We start from the raw sequence: 20,057 nt of genomic DNA, 5'->3' as shown, positions 1-20,057 counted from the left end.
AATAGGAAACTGTTTTTTTTTTGTTTGTTTGTTTGTAAGGTATTTTTCTAAGACATATGAAAAAGAAAACAAAGCACAAGTGAGATTTCCTTTTGGGCCATTAGGTGATGCTCTAAGAACTTTATAAAGAGGCTCAGCCACATACTGGAGCCCTGCAGGAGACTGTCCTCTTGCAGTCTGGCTGGCTCCTTCTCTCAGATTATGTCTGTGAGGACATCTTTATTAATTCCATTTGTTGTATGGTATCTCCTCACAGGAATACATTATACATTCATTTAAACGGTGATGGGCATTTGGATACTTTCCTGTCTGAGTGCTACTGCTGAGCTAGATGCCCAGTCCTCTCTATTTTTTCTTGGTGGAAGGAGAGGCTCCCAGGTGGCGCTCAGGAAGCTCGGGGACCCTTCTTTGATACTGCATAACTAGTTTCTAAAAGTGAATGGTAACACAAAGGCATCCCAGTCCCATTTTTTTTTTATAAATTATAGATGTCTAGTATGGCTTCTGCTTCTCATCCAACTTTGCCTTTTTCTGCTGATTAATTAAATCAGGGGTCCTCAAACTTTTTAAACAGGGGGCCAGTTCACTGTCCTTCAGACTGTTGGAGGGCCAGATTATAGTAAAAACAAAAATCATGAACAAATTTCTATGCACACTGCATATATCTTATTTAGAAGTGAAGAAACAAAATGGGAATAAATACAATATGTGGCCGGCGGGCCGTAGTTTGAGGGCCATTGAATTAAATCAAGGAACATTGCTCTGAAGTCTCTTCATCTGGAAGCTTTTTAGCTGCAACGTATTTGATGAAGAAACCAAGTGAATCTCCCTATTTTCCAGGAGAACTTGAACATATGGTTGGGATACATGGTCTAGTAACCACATTGGAATACATGGTTACTGCAGGGTATTTTACAGAGAAGCTGGACTCTCTGATTCTAAAAGACAGTCCCTGACTGGGGGGTGAGGGAGCAGAGTACATAGCTTAGTAGGTTGGCATGCAAACCTGGCATACTGGAGTTCAATCCCCAGCATCACATGATACTCTGAGCATCACTGCATGTAGCCCTGGTAGCCTCACCCAGACAGCTCAGCTGAGTATTACTAGGAATGGCAACAGTACCCCGTGGGATTGGCTGCGAGCTCACACTTCCTCCATCCCCACAAGAAAAGAAGAAAAGATAAAGTAACAGTCCTTGCCCAGAACTATTGCTCCTGGAATAATCCTACAGCCACCATCACTTGGGGCATGGGAATTGTGAATGTTAACTGGCTTCCTCTATCTTTGTTCTAAAGGGTTGATGAGAACTCTTCCCTAACTGGTGAGAATGCTGGTAGAAGAGGACTAGGTCCTTTTTGGAAAGTTCTGGAAGAGACGAGATGGCTCAGCAGTCAGGAAGTCTGGTGTCCATGGGCATGAATAAATAGTAGGTGATCTTGAGGAAATAACCAAACCTTTTTTGTTTGGTTTGGTTTTGATTTGGTTTGGTTTGGGGCTACAACCAGCTGTGTTTGGGGGTTATTCTTGACTCTTCACTCAGGGATCACTCCTGAATGTTTTAGGGAAACATATGGGATGCGGGGGTTCAATTCCAGGTTGGCCAGCATGCAAGGCCAGCAAGAAATGCTACTCATTGTTCTATCACTCAAGTCCCTCACAAGATTTTCTGGGCTTCCATTTTTGCATCCTAACAGTGAAATGGCAAAGAAAGTATCCTTCTCTTTATTTTATTTTTAAGTGCCAGTTCCAAGGAGCTGCTATGGCAGGCCTCTGAGGTCAGGCCCAAGCTCAAGTGGGAACAACTCGGGGTTAATTGCTGGCATGGGACTAGTAGGTTGGAATGGCAGCCTTGGAGCCAGGTGCTTGTCACCTGCAGAAGAGACTCTCTAAGGATCCTTCTGGCTCTGACACAGTGCCTGGTAAGTCAACACTCCTCTTCCTTATGGTTTGGAAAACAGTCTCAGGGATAACGAGGATGTGTAAGAGCAGCCGCTGAACGGCACCAGAATGTGAGCCCACTTTGGGACAACTTGTAATTTTCTTTTATTTTTTTTTTCCTTTTTGGGCCACGCCCAACGGCGTTCAGGGGTTACTCCCCGCTCTGCACTCAGAAATCTCTCCTGGCAGGCTCAGAGGACCATATGGGATGCCGGGATTCGAACCATCCTGGATTCATCCATTCTGGATCAGTTGCATGTAAGGCAAACGAACTACCGCTATGCTATCTCTCTGGCCCTCAACTTCTAATTTTCAAGATTAGGTTACAGTAGGGAGCATGACTCAAATTGTCATCACACAGAATAATCTTTCATAAGTGGGACTAAAAGATATACAGCAAGGTAGCAACAAAGGGCCAAAGGCAACACAATAGGAGAACTGATCCACACAACTGAGTTGGTAGAGAGAGCAAAAGGGAGGACGTGGGGGTCCTTAGGGAAGGGAGGTGGGTACACTTGGTGATGGGTGGTGTTAAAATTATGTGACAATGCTAATATAAGCCACACACTCAAGAATAATGTTTAAAATACAATAAATAGGACTGGAGTGATAGTTCATCGGGTAGAGCACTTACCCGGACCTGAGGCCTACCTGGGTTCAATACCCAAAACCCAATAGGTCTCCTGGAGCCTTCAGGGAGTGATCCCTGGGCACGGAGTCAGAAATAAGCCCTGAGTGCTTCGAGGGTAGCCCCAAATCAAAACAAAAAATTAAAACAAGTTGTTATCCTAATCGCCATTTCATCTTCTCTGTGATGGTTTCAAGTGTCATCATCTGAAGGTTCTGTGGTATCACGACCCACTTAAAGGATCCCAGTAGGAAGAAAACCTAATAATTCCAGCCCATTGAAAATTCTGTAATTCCACTTGGAGCTCACTGAAAAATGATAGTGTTCATCTGTGGCTTCGGGGAACTTGAGGGTTCTATTAGCCTGCTATTACCAGCTGCTACGTTTTTCCAACAACAGCCAATTGCTTTACAACTTGGGCTCTGAGCAATCGAGCTCTCAAGTCCTAACCAGCTCTCTTATTAAAAATGCCTCTTTCCACGGAACCAGAGACAGCACGGTGGTAGGGCATTTGCCTTGTACACAGTCAACCTGGGACGGACCCAGGTTAGATCCCTGGCATCCCATGTGGTCCCTGGAGCCTTCCAAGAGCGATTTCTGAGCGCAGAGCAGGAGTAACCCAGAGCGTGGCCGGGTGTGGCTCCAAAACCAAAACAAACAACAACAAAAATGTCTCTTTCCTCCACCCCTCCAAAAGCAAGGAGATCAAGAGCCCTATGTGTATCTGACCTGGCCTGTCACCAACGCTGGCTCCCTCGACTCACTCTGTTGTGAACTTGCAACCAGTCCTGGACTGTCACCTGTCGTGCTCACCTGGGGAAAACTATCACCTTGGGAGTCAGGCCAGGTCTCTCAGTGTGTGCTGCAGTAAGCTGGGGCTCAGGGAATGGAGTGATGAGCTCCCTGGAGAACCCACAGCTTTCTGGTTCCTGGTTCTACATCTGATGAGGCTTGGCTCTCCTTTCTATCTGTGGGTTGAGTGTGGTCAGCCCACATGCTAAGTTGCTCTCAGATCCCATGGACTTAGGTGAATGAACATTTCCTCAGCCCCACACACGGGGGTCATGTATCCAGGTGGGGTGTAGACATGGACGAGGGCAGTGTGGGAAGACAGTGAGGAGCAAAGTCAGGCAGAGGGTTAGAAGAGGGTTAATTAGAGGGGCTGGAGGGATAGCACAGTGGTAAGGCACTTGCCTTGCATGTGGCTGACCCGGGACAGACCTGGGTTTGATCCCCGGCATCCCACATGGTCCCCCAAGCATGCCAGAAGCGATTTCTGAGCACTGCAGGGTGTGGCCCCCCGAAAAAGCCAAAACCAAATAAAATAAAGTTAAAAATGAATGAAGAAGGCAAACAAATGGACCTGCCCATTGCTCTAAAGTTGGAAGTAGCATTCTAAAAACAGGGTGAGGAAAATACAAGCTCAGGCCTGGTTTTATTCTCTGCATAAAAACAAATCTGTAATATACCATGGTGCTTCAATAAAGTAATTATTATTTTTAAAAAACAATCCTGATGGGAGGAATAAAAACGGGGGCCCTGCCATCACGAAACTCTAGAACAACCACATTTATTTGTTTTCTGTTTGGTTTGGTTTGGTTTGGTTTGGGGCCAGACCTGGAAGAGCTCAGAAATTACTCCTGGCTCTGTGCTCTTTAATCACTCCTGGCAGGCTCAGGGGACCAGATGGGATGCCAAAGACTGAACTCAGATCAGCTGCATACAAGGCAAGCTCCCCACTCTGGTCCTAGCAACCACATTTATGCTTTATAAATCCAACAACTGTACCCACTGGATGATGCCAAGTTTGAACAAACATGTCCTGAACAGACACCCAGAGGAAGATCCAACTTTTGCACAACAAACCAACAGCTGAAGAACTTAGTGCACAGCAGTAGGGCATGTGCCTTGTACACAAACAAACAAATAGCTGAAGAACTTAGTGCAGGAAAATTCAACCAGTCCCGAATGACAACACAAAAAGGGCTTGGGATGCGAAGGGCAGTGGCTGCCGTTTTGATTCAGCTTGACTATGATTTTTTTTTGACCTTGGGCTTCTTTTATAATTAATGAACAAAAGTCCGTCAAGAAGACATAAGTGAATGAACTAAAACACATACATAGAGTAAAGAAAGAAAGAAAAGTGACCTTGGCACGGGCCTCCCGGGATGCCTCGGCCTCAGCGGCCATGGCTCTCTGCAGCTGCACTGGAAGCTTCACATCCTTGATTTCCACGCGCTCCACCTTGATCCCCCAGTCATCAGTGGCATCGTCCAAGGTGTTCTGCCAGGGTAGAGAAAAAACAAGCTTGGACTGACTTATCTCAGCTCCAGGTTTCAGGTGGGGATGATTGGAGTTCAAAGCAGAAAAGTACTGGGGGAGACTTGGAAGGGTTCTTTAGCCCATGGTGGGGTGCTACAGTAGGAGCTAAGGAACCATCTTTGACTAATTTTTTGTTTGTTTGGGGGCACACCCAGCAGCACTCTCAGAAATCACTCCTGCCAGTTTTGGGGGCCATATGGAATGCCAGGGATCAAACTGGGGTCCATCTTGGATTGTCAATATGCAAGGCAAACACCCTATAACTGTGCTGTCACTCCAGCCCCATCCTTGACTATGATAAGCTAAAAACAAGCGCATCCAAGGTTTCCTTACAATATCTGCAAAGAACTAAGTTTTTCTTCATGATAAAGTCTACACACACACACACACACACACACACACACACACACACACACACACACACACACACACACCATGGACAGCTCACAGCTCAGGGCTCCTCACCTGCATATTGTGCGCAATTTCCTCCCTGTCCGAGAGGATCTGAGAAAGGTTCTTGGTGCCCAGGACGTTCCTCAGGGTGGTCTGTGCCAAGAGGCGAGTGGCCGAGTCGGCGTTGGTGATGTTGGCCACGGCCAGGGTGGCGTTCTGCACACGGTAGTAGACGACGCCATCTACGCTGACGGTCACAGAATCTTTGGTGAGGATCTGCCGCGGGAAGGGAGAGAGATCATTTCATCCATCAGCCCCTTCTCTTGGGTAATAATAATAATAGTAATAATGGTGATAAGGGAATCATAGCCTCTGGAGCCTCTTCTCTCACTAGCTGATGTTCTTTGTTTTGGGGTTGTGGGCTGGGCTCCCAAGTAGTTCTCAGCAGAACTCAGTAGAACCCCACCAATGATTCACAGCCTACTGGGCCCGGGTCTTGATGTAAGGGTCCAAAGATGCAATGGTCCTTGAACCCAAGGCTACCTGAGCCATCCTGGGGCTTGGGGGCCTCCAGGGCTGCAAATGATGTACCATATTTTTCGCTCTATAAGACGCAACTTACCATAAGACTCACATAGTTTTTAGATGAGGAAAACAAGAACAAAAATATGCCAAAGCAAATGGTGCAAAGCAAGATGCCATCAGGGGATGGAGGCTGGGAACAACCAGGCTGTGAGGCCGAAGTAGATTTCCAATACAGGTCCAATCAGGTCCACAGCTGGTTAAACACATTTACCTAACTTTCTTTTACATCAGAAAATACAAAAACATTTTTAAAATACTTTTTCGGCAATATAAAAATATAAATGAAGCAGCAGCGATCAAATAGCCTTAAAGGAAAGCTCTCTATGTGCCAGTGAAAGTGCCTTGACCTGATTGCCCATCCTATGTGGCATGTCTGCGTCACACTGTGGGTGTCAAGTGGATAGCGTCTGCTCTCCTCCCCTGCACTCAGTCTTCAGCTCCAGGAGGCATTTGCTCCATAAGACGCATAGACATTTCCCCCATCTTTTTTGGGGGGAAAGTGCATCTTATGGTACAAAAAATACGGTACTTAAGACTGTACCCAGCAATGTTTAGGGGACCATTTGGTGCTGGGAATCAAATCTAAGCATGAACCCTAACTGCTGAGCCAGCTTCTACCCTTAGCTGGTTTTTGTTTCTGGTTTTCTATCTTAGTTTCCAGGCCACACCCAGAGGTGCTCAGGGGCTACCCCTGGCTCTGCATTCAGGAATTACTCCAGGCAGTGCTGAGGATGGGATGCTGGGGATCAAATCGGGGCTCACCGATTGCACCATTGCTCCAGCTCCTGGCTGGTTTTCTTTAGTCAGTGCTACCGACAGAATATTTGTGACCCTCCGAGGTTCTTAGGATGCCATTGGCTCCCTGGTGAGCGGAAGGTGCGGTGTTGGGAGGTGGTGGCTGGTGCCAACCAAGGCTATAGCCTCTGGGGTGAGATTTGCCCTGCAGAAGAGGTTGAATGCTAAGTGCTCCTTAGGTCTTTCTACTTGGACAAAAATCTATGAGTCGGAAAAACATATTGAACCCGAACTTCCTCTACTTCCAGACTGAAAATATAGATTACTATCATTTGTAGTCCCAGTCTGTGACATTTTACTGCAATAACCCCAACATGCTACAACAGCAAAATACCAGAGAGTGAACTGCCTTTGAAATGTCAATGAAGGGGCTGTAGCTATAGCACAGTGTTAGGACATTTGCCTTGCATTCGGCCAACCCGGGATGGAACTGGGTTCCAGGTTCGATCCCCAGTATCCCATATGGTCCCCCAAGCCTGCCAGGAGTGATTTCTGACTGCAGAACCAGGAGTAAACCCTGAGCACTGCCGGGTGTAGTCCCAAAATAAAAACAAATAAAATAAATAAATAAATATTTAAAAATAAAATAAAATTTCAATTATCTCACAGTGATTCAATTAAAAAAATTTTTTTAAATGTCAGTTTAGGGTCTGGAGGGTGCTTGCTTTCCATGTAGCACACCTGGGTTTGATCCCCAGCATCCCACAGAGTCCCCGAGCACTGGTAGGAGCGGACTCTGGGTGCAGAGGCAGGAGTAAACCCTGAGCACCACTGGGGTGTCCCCCAATAAAAGAAAAAAGAAAAAATTCAATATAATGCATTTATTAATATGAATATTAATACATTTCCTTAGGGCTGAGGGTGTGGCTCAGTGGGGATTACATGCTCAACATATGGTGGAACCTGGGCTCCATCTCTGGTGCCACAAAATGATAAAGACACTTCTTAATCCCACGAATCCAGCCAATCATTCGACAAACGCTAGGATGTGACTTAAGCAGCAGGTACTGCCCTAGGTGCGGGGACTGGCAGGGGAAAAACTTGGCTCCTACATTTGAGGAAGTTGGAGATCTTTTGAGGGTGGGGGTTGCAGGTGACAGCAGTAATCCCTGCCCATATGTCAAAGACCAGAATGAAGACTAAGAAGGAAGTAAAAAAGGGTTCTGAAGGCAAAGTAAATAAAGTGTGAAAAGGCACAAAGGTGAGAAAGGGGGGGCCTAGCTTTGATGCACCAACCCTCCACGGAACAGAGGTGCTGGGACAAAGACCGAGTGAGCGGGCGTGTTTCTAGAGGGCTGAAACAGGTGACAAACACGAGCTCATAAAAACTCATAAAAGAACCCAGGCACGAATCCAGTAGGACTTCTGGCCTCCCTCCTGGGCAAAGTCCTTATGGCAAGTGTCTAATATATGGTCTGTGGACTCACTCCTCTTCCTCTCTCCCTCTCAGTCTACTGGGTCACCTACAGTCCCCTCCCCCAGGCACCCCTGCTCCATGTCCCAGGCCTCTCTGCAGCTGGCCCCTCTCCTGGGACGGCCTCCCCTCCTTGCCACAACTTCCGCCTGGCACTGTCCCGTGTGCTGTTTCAAGACTCGACTCAAGTGCCCTCTCTCTGCAAAACATCCCTGACTCACTTGACAGATTTAAACATGTTCCCTTTGGCACCTGTCCTAGTGGCTTGACTCACTGCCCCATCTTAGTTCAGGTAGATCATGAATATCTCTGGCATTGTTTTTCTTTCTTTCCTTTTTTTTTTAAATAATATCTTTATTTAAGCACCTTGATTACAAACATAATTGTAGTTGGGTTTCAGTCATAAACAAAAACACTGCCTTTCACCAGTGTAACTTTCCCGCCACCAATGCCCCCATCCCTGCCTATATTAATGACAGGCATTCTATTTCTCTCACTCACTACCATTGCTCTGATAGTTGTTCGTGCAGTTATTTCTTGAACTACATTCACCACTCTTTGTGGTAAGCTTTATATCATGGGCTGGTCCTTCCAGCCCTCATCTCTATTGTCTCTGGTATAATTACAATAATGTCTTTTACTTTTCTTAAACCCATAGAAGGATTTTAAATCTGCTTTTTTTTTTTTTTTTCTGGGCTGGCCTGGGGCCCTGTGACAGTGCTCAGGAGCTATTCCTGGTAGTACTGAGTTAGGAGGGCCAGGTAAGCTCAACGAGGTACTTTTTGGGGCCTGTGATGAATGGTGTTCAGGGGCTGGGTCCTGGGAAGCTACATCCAGCAATACTTGGTGGTGACAGGACAGAGCTGGGCTCATATAGTCCAAATTTCTGTGCTGTCTGGTCTCCCCAGCTCCTAGATGATAAATTGCTATTTTGGGGGGAGGGGTTGGGCCACACCTATTGGTGCTTAGGATTTGCTCCTGGCTCTCAGCTCAGAAATTACTGCTGGCAGGCTCGGGGGAACCATGTGGAAGGCCAGGAATTGAACCCGGTTGGCCACGTGCAAGGCAAATACCCTACCCACTGTGCTATCACTCAGTCCGACGATGACAAATTTCTTAGGGCAGTTTGGTTTTGCATCTCTGGCATTAGCTCAAGTTTGACCAGAGCAGGCAGCTGCCAATGAGACAGTGAGGACAGAACTGGGGCCTAAACAATAGTAGCAAAGAGCACAGCATCAAGTCAGAATCATGGGGGTCACTGCAGCTCTATGTGTGCCCCCTCTCTTGGTGAGCACCAACTAAGCCTCCTGACTGACCCCCTCTGACCAGGTGAGGGACATAGGGGACATGGGACATAGGGGTGCCCGTTCTATGCAAATACCTTTGAAAGTCAAATGAGACCCGTTGGGCATGAAGCCCTGCCTGATAAAAATGCACAGCGCAATGCAAATGGAAAGTAGAAAACGAAGCTCACACCGCCAGGTGGTCCTGCCAGGCAAAAGAAGCACAAAGCCCTCTTTGCAAGAAATAGGAAAACACTGTGTGAGAGAGAGAAAAGGAGAGAGAGTGTATGTGTGTGAGAAAGAGAGTGAGTGTGTGTGACAGTGTGTGTATGAGAGAAAAAGTGTGTGTGAGAGACAAAGAGAGTGGGTAAGAGAGAGTATGTGTGTGAGTGTGTGTAAGAGAGTTGTGTGACAGAGAGTGTATGTTTAGGAGTGTGTGTGTGAGAGTGTTTGTGAGAGAGAAAGAGGAGAGTGCGCATTTGTGTGTGTGTGTGTGTGTGTGTGTGTGTGTGTGTGTGTGGTGGGAGGAGAGATGAGGTCGTTCCCAAATGCACAGTGACAAGTGACAGTTTGGTCCTAATTCTATATTTTGTATATATATTCTATATATTGTATTTACACAAGATTTATAGCATCTTATATATAAAAAAAAAAACATGCCCCGTGGTGTGGGGGCAAATCTGGCAGCCTCTGTGCGTGCTCTATGGACGTAGGTGGAGTGTTTACATCCCTCTTCAGTATGATCACTGGGGATCAGAAAACAGAACCGTGTGCCAAGCTGCCATCTCCTCAGCTCATCGTTCAGCAGCTTGTGGAGAGGAGAGAGCAGCTGCAAGGAAGAACTGACAGCAACCCTGCCAGCTGCCTGCCATGTTGTGGCAAGCGCCAGGAGTCTCTGCTCCCCAAGAGGAGGCACCTGCTGAGAGCCAAGCTTTCCCAAGAGGTGGGGAGAGTTATGGTGCTGACTGGGGAGCCGGTAGGGGACAAAGGCCTCTGGGGTCACCACAACCCCAGCGGGTGTGTCTGGTTAAGGCCAGTCTCACAGATGAGGCTCAGCGCAGGCAAGAAGGGTCCTGAGCTGGTTCCCGAAGGGTGTGATGGGAGAAGGGATCAGGGGTCAGGAGGCAAAGTCCCTCAAAGAACCTGGTCCAGGGTCAGCAGACTCTGCTGCCCCTTTCTCTGTGCTGCCAATCCTGTAGTGGGAGTGTCCCCTGAAACCTGAGTGCCATGCAGCCCGCAAGTCCCCAGGGGCTCATGGAGGAGGCAGACCGGCCTCTGCTGTGGGGGCCTCTGAACGTGTCCCCAGTTCTGCCAGCTGGGGAACTTCTGATTTCCATGCTATTCACTCCTCAGGGATTCTGCCAGGAGTTTCAAGAGGGATCTGATCTGATCAGACAAGAACTCAAAACTGACATTAGCTGCTCAGTCCAAATTGCCAAATAAGGGGCCAGAGTGATCCATTGGGTAAGGTGCTGTCCTTGCACACAAGGCAACCTGGGTTCAGTCAGTCCCCAGCACCCCATGTTATCCTTGAGCCCGCAAAGAGTAATTCTTGAGCACTAAGCCAGAAGTAAGCCCTGAGTACCACTGGGTATGACCCAACAAACAAACAACCAAATGCCTCATGAAGCGTTGGCGAGGTAGTCTAGCAAGAAGGCATCTAGCCTTGCCAGCAGATGTCCTGGGTTGGATTCCTGGCACCCTGTATGGTCCCCCCAGCACCTCCAGGAGTGGTTCCTGAGTGCAGAGTCGGGAGTGATCCCTGAATGTTGCTGGGTGTGAGTGAAGTCCATAGCCAAAACCAAAACCGAAGCCAAGTGAATTGTTTCCAATTCTTCAGCTCCTGACCAAGTTATCTGAAATCACATCAAGAACCCAGAGAACAAAGGCTGTAGAGCGGACTCCATGGGATTTCCATGAGAACCCCAAGAAGGGGAAATGGGAAGGTAAAAACAATGGCAGCGGTGATAAGCCCAACATTGTTCCCACACTGACATCGTGCGATGCTGGGTAAAAGCAAGAAGCATAAAAGTAATAAGCTTTTGTTGTTGGCACTTTCCATTGGCCCTGAAAGTGGCTTGTCAAGTAGTTCCAAGTGTTTTGAGCTCTGTTGAATAGTTGAGAACAATGAAGCATTGGGCAAGGTCAATGGTGAAGGAAAGGAGCGAAGGCAGCCAGGAGGTCCAACACACCAGTGATAGACAGAAAGATAGAGTTGCACACACACACACACACACACACACACACACACACACACATCTCTGCGGTGCACCACCAAGGGCAAGCTTACCTCCTGAGGAGGAATGTCAAATGAAATAGTCCTCATGTCCACTTTGATGAAACTGTCGGTGCAGGGCAGGATGAAAAACAAACCTGTAACAGAGACACAGACTCTGATGGCTCCCGATTTTCGGCTAACAGTCACTCACCACAGGCCCCTGACACCGGGCTTGAGCTCCTGGATGCTTCCTGCTTCTATTCCTGGTGGGGTCTAATTCTTCCCACCCAGGGTGTAGATTTTGATTTCATATTCTTTAACTATTGAGTCGTTCTCCTCCTTGTCCTCACTTATCCTAATGTTTTCCTTTCCCAAGACATCTTTCTAGCTCTTCTAGTGTCTCAAAATACATTTCTTGTTTTGGGGCCACAGTCAGCTACACTCAGGGGTTACCCCTGGCTCTGCACTCAGATATTGTTCCTGGCAGGCTTGGGGACCATATGGGATGCTGGGGATTGAACTGAGTCTGTCCCAGGCCAGCAGCATACAAGGCAAATGCCCGACCACTATGCTATCACTCCGGCCCCTCAAAATCCACATCATACCCACTTCACCATATGCCCCTGCTCCTGCTCTCGAGGGCTTCTCTAGACTCACCTCCTCCTCCTCTTCCTCCACATCTCTCTGTACTGTGATGCACAGCTATTGCTGCTGGAACAACTCCCCTCTGGCTGAGGTGCTATATGTGAACCCTCAGTCAAGCTGTCACCTCCAAGCAGCCATATCTCATCTACCAGTTTAGGTCACCCACTCCTCTCTGGGTTTCTACAGCTCTGTAGTTACTGGCTCACCCTTGGACAGTATCTCTGCTTTTCTTTTGGGTACCACCCAGAGACAGTAAGCTCCCTGAGGGAGGGGACTTCATTGTAATTTCCTTGAGCCCCTACTCCCAGGTGCTGGAACATAGTAGGAGCTTAAATCAAAGATGCCCCAAAATAATGACAGAGGACATCGGTTTTATCAGGAATTACCCTGCTCGTGCATGCAACTATTTCTGGCCTACAATGACCTTATCAGTTCCAGTGGGAAAGGGAGGGGAGGGGCAGGCAGGAAAGTACTGCTATTATTAGTGAACAAATATGACATAACAGTCAACAGAGGAGGAATTCATGGAATCTAAGGAAGAAATTCAGTCTCCAGACACACCGTCCAGATTTAGTACTGACCAGGTCCTTTGGCGCCTCCTTGTAGAATACGCCCCAATCTGAAGATGATGGCTCGTTCATATTCTTTTATGATCTAGAGGAAAGACATGAATTATAACACGAGGACAGATGTGGACTCTGATTTTAAAATCTCCATGTTTTTCTGCTTGAAACAGGTAAGAGACTTGTGTTTTGCTTTTCACGCGACAATCCAGATAGCATCTATACACATGTCCACTGTTTTGTTACCCATGCCAGGTCTGTTTATTTTACAGATATATTTACTGATCATTAAAATTAATAGATCTTTGTTATATAAACATTGGAAAGTATAGCTTAGTACACAAGAAAAAATCCATAAGTCCACTTTTAAGCTGTTAACATCATCAATTATTTCCATCAATTTATTACATCAATCAACGACTTCTACTTTTCAGTCTTAGCCTCCTGATCCTGGAGATCTGTTCTCACGAGGACCAATCCAGGGGGCTGGTGAGAGAACACAGCTTGCCTTGCATGCAGACCTGGATTTAATCCCCAACATCAGGAGTAATTCCTGAGTATAGAACCAGGAATAACACCTGAGCATAGCCAGCTGTGGCCCCCAAACCATATAAACAAGGTCAACCTATATTCCCAACCCCAGACAATGGGGGCTGATCCTACTTTATTACCTATGACTAACTTGACATGGCTGAGAAGAAAATTAAAGACTTCATTACAACAGGAGTTGAACCATAAACAGGCCAGTAAGTCCGTCTCTCTGTTTCTCTGTCTCTCACCCACATTCACATACCAAATTTCAGATGGCTAGGAAGTTACCCCCCTCCCCCAACACACCACCACCACCTTTTGCAGGAGAATGGGAGTCTCCCTACCTTGATGCACATCCATATAGAGACTGGGAATGTTATCACAGTGAACAAGAATGAAGCAGCCACCAAGATCCATCCACAAGGCCCAAGGCCCTTGGAAGGGCTGTCTGTGAAAACAAAAGCCAGAGGGTTCTCGTTATTAGTGTCACCATCCCATACTCCATTTCCTCCCCTCTGAACACCCCCCTTGGCATGGCCCTGGGTGCAAGGCCTGAATCTCCCCACTGATCCTCAGGCCAAGTCAGATGCAGAGGTGCCCGTTCCTCGTCTACGTAACACAATCACGCCTGTATGATTTGTTTACGTTTCTTGTGACTTTAGTCAGTGAATGTTTAGGAAGCAAATTCTATGGATAATGCCTGGTGTTTGACACTGAAGTGGTCCAAGCGATCAGCCCCCTCCCCACACCCCACCCCAGATATCACAAAGACTGAAGTTTTTCTGGCAAGCCAGACAGATGATAAAAACAACAGTATGTGCCGAATGCATGCACGGAAGACAAAGCAGAACGAAGGTAAGTTTGCACAACTGGGATGGAGGTTGCAAGGCAAAAGGGCAGGATTTGTAGGAAAGCCAACAAGGGCTGGCTTACAATACTTAATAATTAAGAAAAAAAATCCCAATTTTTCAGGACTGGAGCAATAGTACAGAAGGTAGATGCCTGCCTTACATGCAGACAACCGGGTTCAATCCCTAGCGTTCCATATGGTCCCTTGAGCACCATGAAGAATAATACCTGGGGGCTGGAATGATAGCACAGTGGTAGGGCAATGTGCCTTGTACACAGAAGACCCAGGACGGACCTGGGTTCCATCCCTGGCATCCCATATGATCCCCAAGCCTGCCAGGAGTGATTTCTAAATGCTGAGCCAGGAGTAGTCCCTGAGCGCCACCAATTGTGGCCCAAAAAACAATCAATCAATCAATAAGTAAAGTTTAAAATAAAAGAGAATTATTACTGAGTGCAGAGCGAGGAGTAACCCCACCCTCCACCCCCTGCAAATCCCCATTTTACTTAAGGACGAAGACAGAAAAGGGAATTTGAGCTGACAATAAAACGTGAAACTCCTTTGTGTTTTGAGAGCTTCTTTTTAAGGGGCCATGCGGGGCCTCACCTAGATGTGAGACACTCACCAAGGCTTACTCATAGCTCTATTTTCAGGGATCTCTTCTGGGGACCCAAGGGAACAGTACCTAGTGCTGGGGATTGAACCCAAGATGCTTACATGCAAAGCAAACACTTTAACCCTTGGACTATCATTCGAGTCAAGAGACTTGGGAGGCTAAAGTTTGGGCGGCACAGGGGTCACTTTGGGGTACCACATAGGGTACTGGATAGAACCCAACTCAGCCACATGCAATGCATTAGCCTTACCCTGCTGTGCTATCTTGGTGCCCCCGCGCACCCTAAGCACCTCTTTTTGAAGAATAGAGCCATAAATCATTTCACAGGCTTTATGCAACCTAACTTGGTAGTCATGTCCAGGCCATTCAGCAGATTGTTCCAGGCTTTTTAGGATCAGTAGCAATGAGATTAACCTCTGAATGCGTTTTGTCTCAGATTTCCATTTCCCTTTCTGAAAGATGAAATCTTTATTTTTGTTTGTGTTTGCTTCAAGAGGAATGCAGGGCCCGTGGCAAAAAATTTCAGAAAATTCTTTAAAAGGGGGGAGAAAAATAACTCCATCTAGAGAGTTTCCCCCCGACTTTTTCCCCAGTGAATGCACAATCTTCATAAATAAATAGTGTTTATTTGTAAAATGAATTTTTCACCAATTTTCCCCCTTTTCAGCCTTTGCTGCTATATATAGTTATATGTATTTATAATATAATTTCTCCCTTAATTAAAAAAGTAAAATAGAAGGTCAGGAGACGGAGATACTTCAGTGAGTAGAGTGCTTGTCTTCCATTCGGCCAATCCAGGGTTAAATCCTTAGCAACCCATATGATCCTCGGAGGCCTGCCAGGAGTGATCTTGAGCATCACCAAGTGCAACCCAACAACAATAACCACAAAATGACAATAACATAGGCAGGAGAGCTAGCATGGAGGTAGGGCGTCTGCCTTGCATGCCGAAGGTCGGTGGTTCGAATCCCGGCATCCTATATGGTCCCCCAGCCTGCCAGGAGTGGTTTCTGAGCGTAGAGCCAGGAATAACCCCTGAGCATTGGTGGGTGTGGACCAAAAACCAACCAATCAATCAAGAAATAAAGTTGAGAGAGTGGAAGCAGACTTGGAGCCCAGGGAGCAGTCACAAAGCAAAGAGGGCCTACGTGGACAGAACAGACAGGAGGCTACAGAGGAACAGAGAAAAGGCTAGGAAGGTGAGGAAAGGAGAGGCACAGGCCTCAGGCCATGGATCTCCGCATGAGGACGAATGCCCAGAACCAGACTGGACTTCTTTGGTCAGAGAACATGACTGGATTTTCTGAGGCACAGTACAGGGCGAGGCAAAGATGCAAGTTCGCAAGAAGCGTGTCTACAATTTCTGGACACACTCGCCATGCAGAGTCGAAGCAGGGCTGGCCGCATTGCAGCTCACGAAGGAGCTCTAGCCGACGTTGCAAGGATTAATAAGCATAGCAGCTCTCCTGAGATCAGGATTCTTAAACGTTTCCTCCTCAAGACCCCTCTGGCCTGAGACTAGAACACAGGGCGCTGCCAGCTAACACTTCAGATTCATCACTGGGTCTGATTTAGTTTCTCTGAGGATTTTCTTTTGGTGGAAGAGGAGCTGAGCCACACCCAACAGTGTTCAGAGATTATTTGTAGCAGTTTTTTTTTTTGGGGGGGGGGGCATACGCAGTGCCAGGATCAAATTGGGGTTGACTGCACGCAAAACAAACACCTTAACCCCTCCAATCCTTGTACTATCTCTGTGTCCCTAAGCATTTATTATTTTTCTTTCCTTTTATTTTTTTTCCTGTTATAGCTGGTGCTGCTCAGGGCTGACTCACATCTGGCTCTGTGCTCAGGGAACAAACATAAGCGGTGCTAGGGATGGAATGTTCTAGATAGGCCAGGTGCAAGGCACTACCTCTACAGCTCTTCTTGTGTAATTTTGAATTAAATGTTGGTCCTTGCACATTCAAACACCCTTTCCTGTTGCCAAATTTTCCAGGACCCTCATATTTGCTGAACCCACAGTTTAAATTAGGCTTCAGATGTTTTGTTTTTTATTTATTTTTTTACCCAGGCACTGTGCTTAAATTACTTCAGAGCAGTATTTCTCCATCTCTTCCTATCTTGTTCCCCTTCTGTTCAGTTCACCGGGTTCCATTCTCTTCAGGATACGCTTGTTTGTTATTCATTGGTCGGAGGCACCTTTGGCTGAAGCATCCTTTGGATTGTTTTTTCAATCCAAAGGCTACCTGTTCTCCATCCCAGTGTGTGGCTTTGGGGACTTCTGAATAAAGACCCCAGGTCTCGGGAAAAAAACACTTTGGGTTTGGATTTTTCCACAACTGAGCTATCTGCTTCTGAGAGTTGGAAGGCTTGCCCGTGGAAGCTCCTGAATCTGTCTTATCCCCTTAATCGTGTGTAAATTATTTCCTGCACCGGCGTTTGCTTCTTAACCCTGACCCTCCAATCCCCAGGGAGGGGGCATGAGGCTTCTGCTTCACCATTCCACCTTCCTGTGACCTTCTTGTTTCCTTGTGAAACTTCCTGTTTCCTTCCTGTGAACTTCTCTTATTGCTTATGGTGGCCCCTATTTGTGTGCCAAGGCCTTCCATGGATGCAATTTTCACCTGTGACCCCCTGAAAATATCTTGGGGCCCACTGAGAAATGCTGCTTAGATGTCTATCTCTATCCTTCTTGACAATATTCTGTGAAGGTTGAGGGGTGGGTGGGTGAGGGCCACACCCAGTAGTGCTCAGGGCTAAGTGCCAATGGTGCTCTGGGGACCACAAGGTGCAAGGCTCAAACCTGGGCCTCTTGCATGCAATTCATGTGCTCCAGCCTTTTGAGCTGCCTCCCAGGCTCTCCATTATGCGTTGCTATAGTGTGTGTATATGCATGTATATCAATAAACATGTAATACGAGAGGGATTAAATTCAAGGCATTTACATGTGTGGCATGTATCCTGCCACCGAACTAATTTCCTTGCACCTATGAATTCATTCCACAAAGATGAGTCACTAAATCACCCAGCGTTCCCGAGTTCTCGCCCCAGAGGATGTCGGAGTCGGACTGGGGTCCTGTTTCTTCCACCACAGCTCAGGATGTAAGGCTCTATTCTCTGATGTTCATCTCCAAAAAAAAACCATTTTCATCCTTCGTTTTTGCTTTAAACAGGACTGCCTGCAACCTTGTTTTATTGACTGACTTGGGGGGTCACAAGCAGAGGAGCTAAGGGGCTTTATTCCTGGCTCTGTGCTCAGAGCTTGCTCCTGGAGGTGCTTAGACAGGAACTGAAGTCTCAGGCATGACAGCAAGGACAGCGAGGGCCTTCTCTCCTGGCATTCTCTCTCCAGGGCCCCCATGGCGGACTTGGTTCTCAAGTCTGTTTCCAAAGCGGGACAGCCTACTGGGAATTCTGAGAGCTGAACCCTGATATTCCTACAGCGGAAGCCCTTTGATTCCAACAGCATTTATTTATAGCCAAAGCTCCTCTTCTGGCCAAGCTCGGATCGGCGTATCCAAAGTGAAATGGATTCCAAATAAGGACGAGGCTGGCCACAAAGACTTCTCTGAGAGCAGTTGGGGCCTTATAAAACATTGCCCCCAGCCCTCTGTGTCAGGCAGGGTTCATGGCACCAGGGCTAAGGGCAGGGAGCATTTTTTCTTCAGTCTGTTTTTGTTCCCAGTGCCCAGGCAAGGATCTTGCAGAAGGGATATAGAGAATTTCCTACGAAGCATTACTGCTCCTTGCATCTTTCCCTTCCTCTAAATCTTGACATACTAAGAATGTATGACCTGGGTTTGACCCCCAAACCTGCCAGGAGTATTTTTTGAGTGCAGAGCCAGGAGTAACCCCTGAGCATCACCTGGTATGACCTAACAAAAACAAACAAACAAACAAACAAAACAAAACAAAAAGTGCTATCAAGGATGCCAAAAGGGAGATTGTCTGGAACAACCCAGAGGTGCAGGGGACCACTCCAGGGCTGTACCTAGACATGCCCAGGGACTCTGTAGTGCTGAGACTCAAACCCGGGTTAAGCATATGCCCCAATTGCTGCATTCTCTTTTGGCATCTTTGATAACACTTATTGTCTTGTTTTGTGTTTTTTTTATTTGTTGGGTCACACCAGGTGGTGCTCAGGGGTTACTCCTGGCTCTGCACTCAGAAATTAACTCCAGGCAGGTTTCGGGGGATCAAACCCAGGTCATACATCCTTATGTATATATGTAGAAATGAAAATATGAAGATTTATGCAATATGTAAATTTTACTCATCCTGTAGGCATACTATTACTGATCATGACCACTTACTGTGTTTCATGTCAAGGACATCGGACTTCTTAGTCACATTATACCCGATGTTTACAAAAATGTGTAAGTCATGTGTGAACATTCTTCCTGGAGTTCCAACGTTATGAAACAAAAGACTCCGGCATGCATGAGGCATGGGTGCAATCCCCAGCACCGATAACAATAACAAAAGTCATTTGGGGAAGAGACCAACAAAAAACAAAATCAATTCAAACCATTAAACAAATGGGAAAAAGAAAAAAGTTGCAAGCCAAGAGCCAGAGAGACAGTACCGTGGAGAAGGCATCTGACCTGTCTAAAGTTAACCTAAGTTCAGTAGCTGGTACCACATATCCCAGAAACCACAATATCTGAGTTTTACCAGGAGCAACTGCTGAGCAGAGAGCTCAGTATAAACACTGAACACCGTCAGATTTTGCTCAAAACCAAAAAATTAAAAAGTTGTAAGCCCTGGGACCGGAGCAATAGCACAGCCATAGGGCATTTGCCTTGTAAGAGTCGGATTCGGGACAGACCCCAGTTCCATTCCCGGCAATCCACATGGTCCCCCGAACCTGCCAGGAGTGATTGCTGAGTGCAGAGCCAAAAGTAACCCCTGAAGGCCACTGGGTGTGGCCCCCAAACCATAAAAAACAAATAAATAAAAATAAAAATAAAGTTGTAAGCTCTGGTGGGTATGGTCCAAACCTCTCCCCCCAAAATCACACAGGCATAACTTTAAAACACCATAAATTGTTAATAATTGCATAGCAGCTAACCACTTTATGATTTATTGACCTTGGGAACTACTGAAAATCATGCAGACTCATAAATTCCATTTACCCCCGAGACTTTAGTCTAAAGTTCAGAAGTTACTATATGTCCTCTGAAGAAACGTGTCTTACACAATCTCTGAACACTTGACTGAGTTATATGCAAAAAGACACGCAGGAAATGAGCCAAAGAATTACTAAAATATTTAA

At 46.7% G+C, this 20,057-nt stretch overlaps 1 protein-coding gene across 1 annotated transcript in view; it reads right to left on the bottom strand.

The window, feature by feature from the left end:
- The window catches only part of STOM (stomatin), a 34,352-nt gene that overhangs the window by 3,525 nt on the left and 10,770 nt on the right, over positions 1–20,057 (bottom strand). Inside the window, exons 2-6 of the mRNA XM_049773075.1 lie at positions 13,661–13,764; positions 12,804–12,876; positions 11,650–11,732; positions 5,355–5,558; positions 4,716–4,850 (exon numbers count right to left, since the gene is read on the bottom strand). Of these exons, the coding sequence (XP_049629032.1) occupies positions 4,716–4,850; positions 5,355–5,558; positions 11,650–11,732; positions 12,804–12,876; positions 13,661–13,764 (599 nt within the window). The remainder of the gene's footprint in view (positions 1–4,715; positions 4,851–5,354; positions 5,559–11,649; positions 11,733–12,803; positions 12,877–13,660; positions 13,765–20,057) is intronic.

The sequence above is a fragment of the Suncus etruscus genome, chromosome 5, assembly GCF_024139225.1.
Source record: "Suncus etruscus isolate mSunEtr1 chromosome 5, mSunEtr1.pri.cur, whole genome shotgun sequence".
Taxonomy (NCBI): Eukaryota; Metazoa; Chordata; class Mammalia; order Eulipotyphla; family Soricidae; genus Suncus; species Suncus etruscus.
The sequence above is the reverse complement of the archived record's forward strand: the minus strand, read 5'-3'. Positions and strand labels throughout refer to the sequence as shown.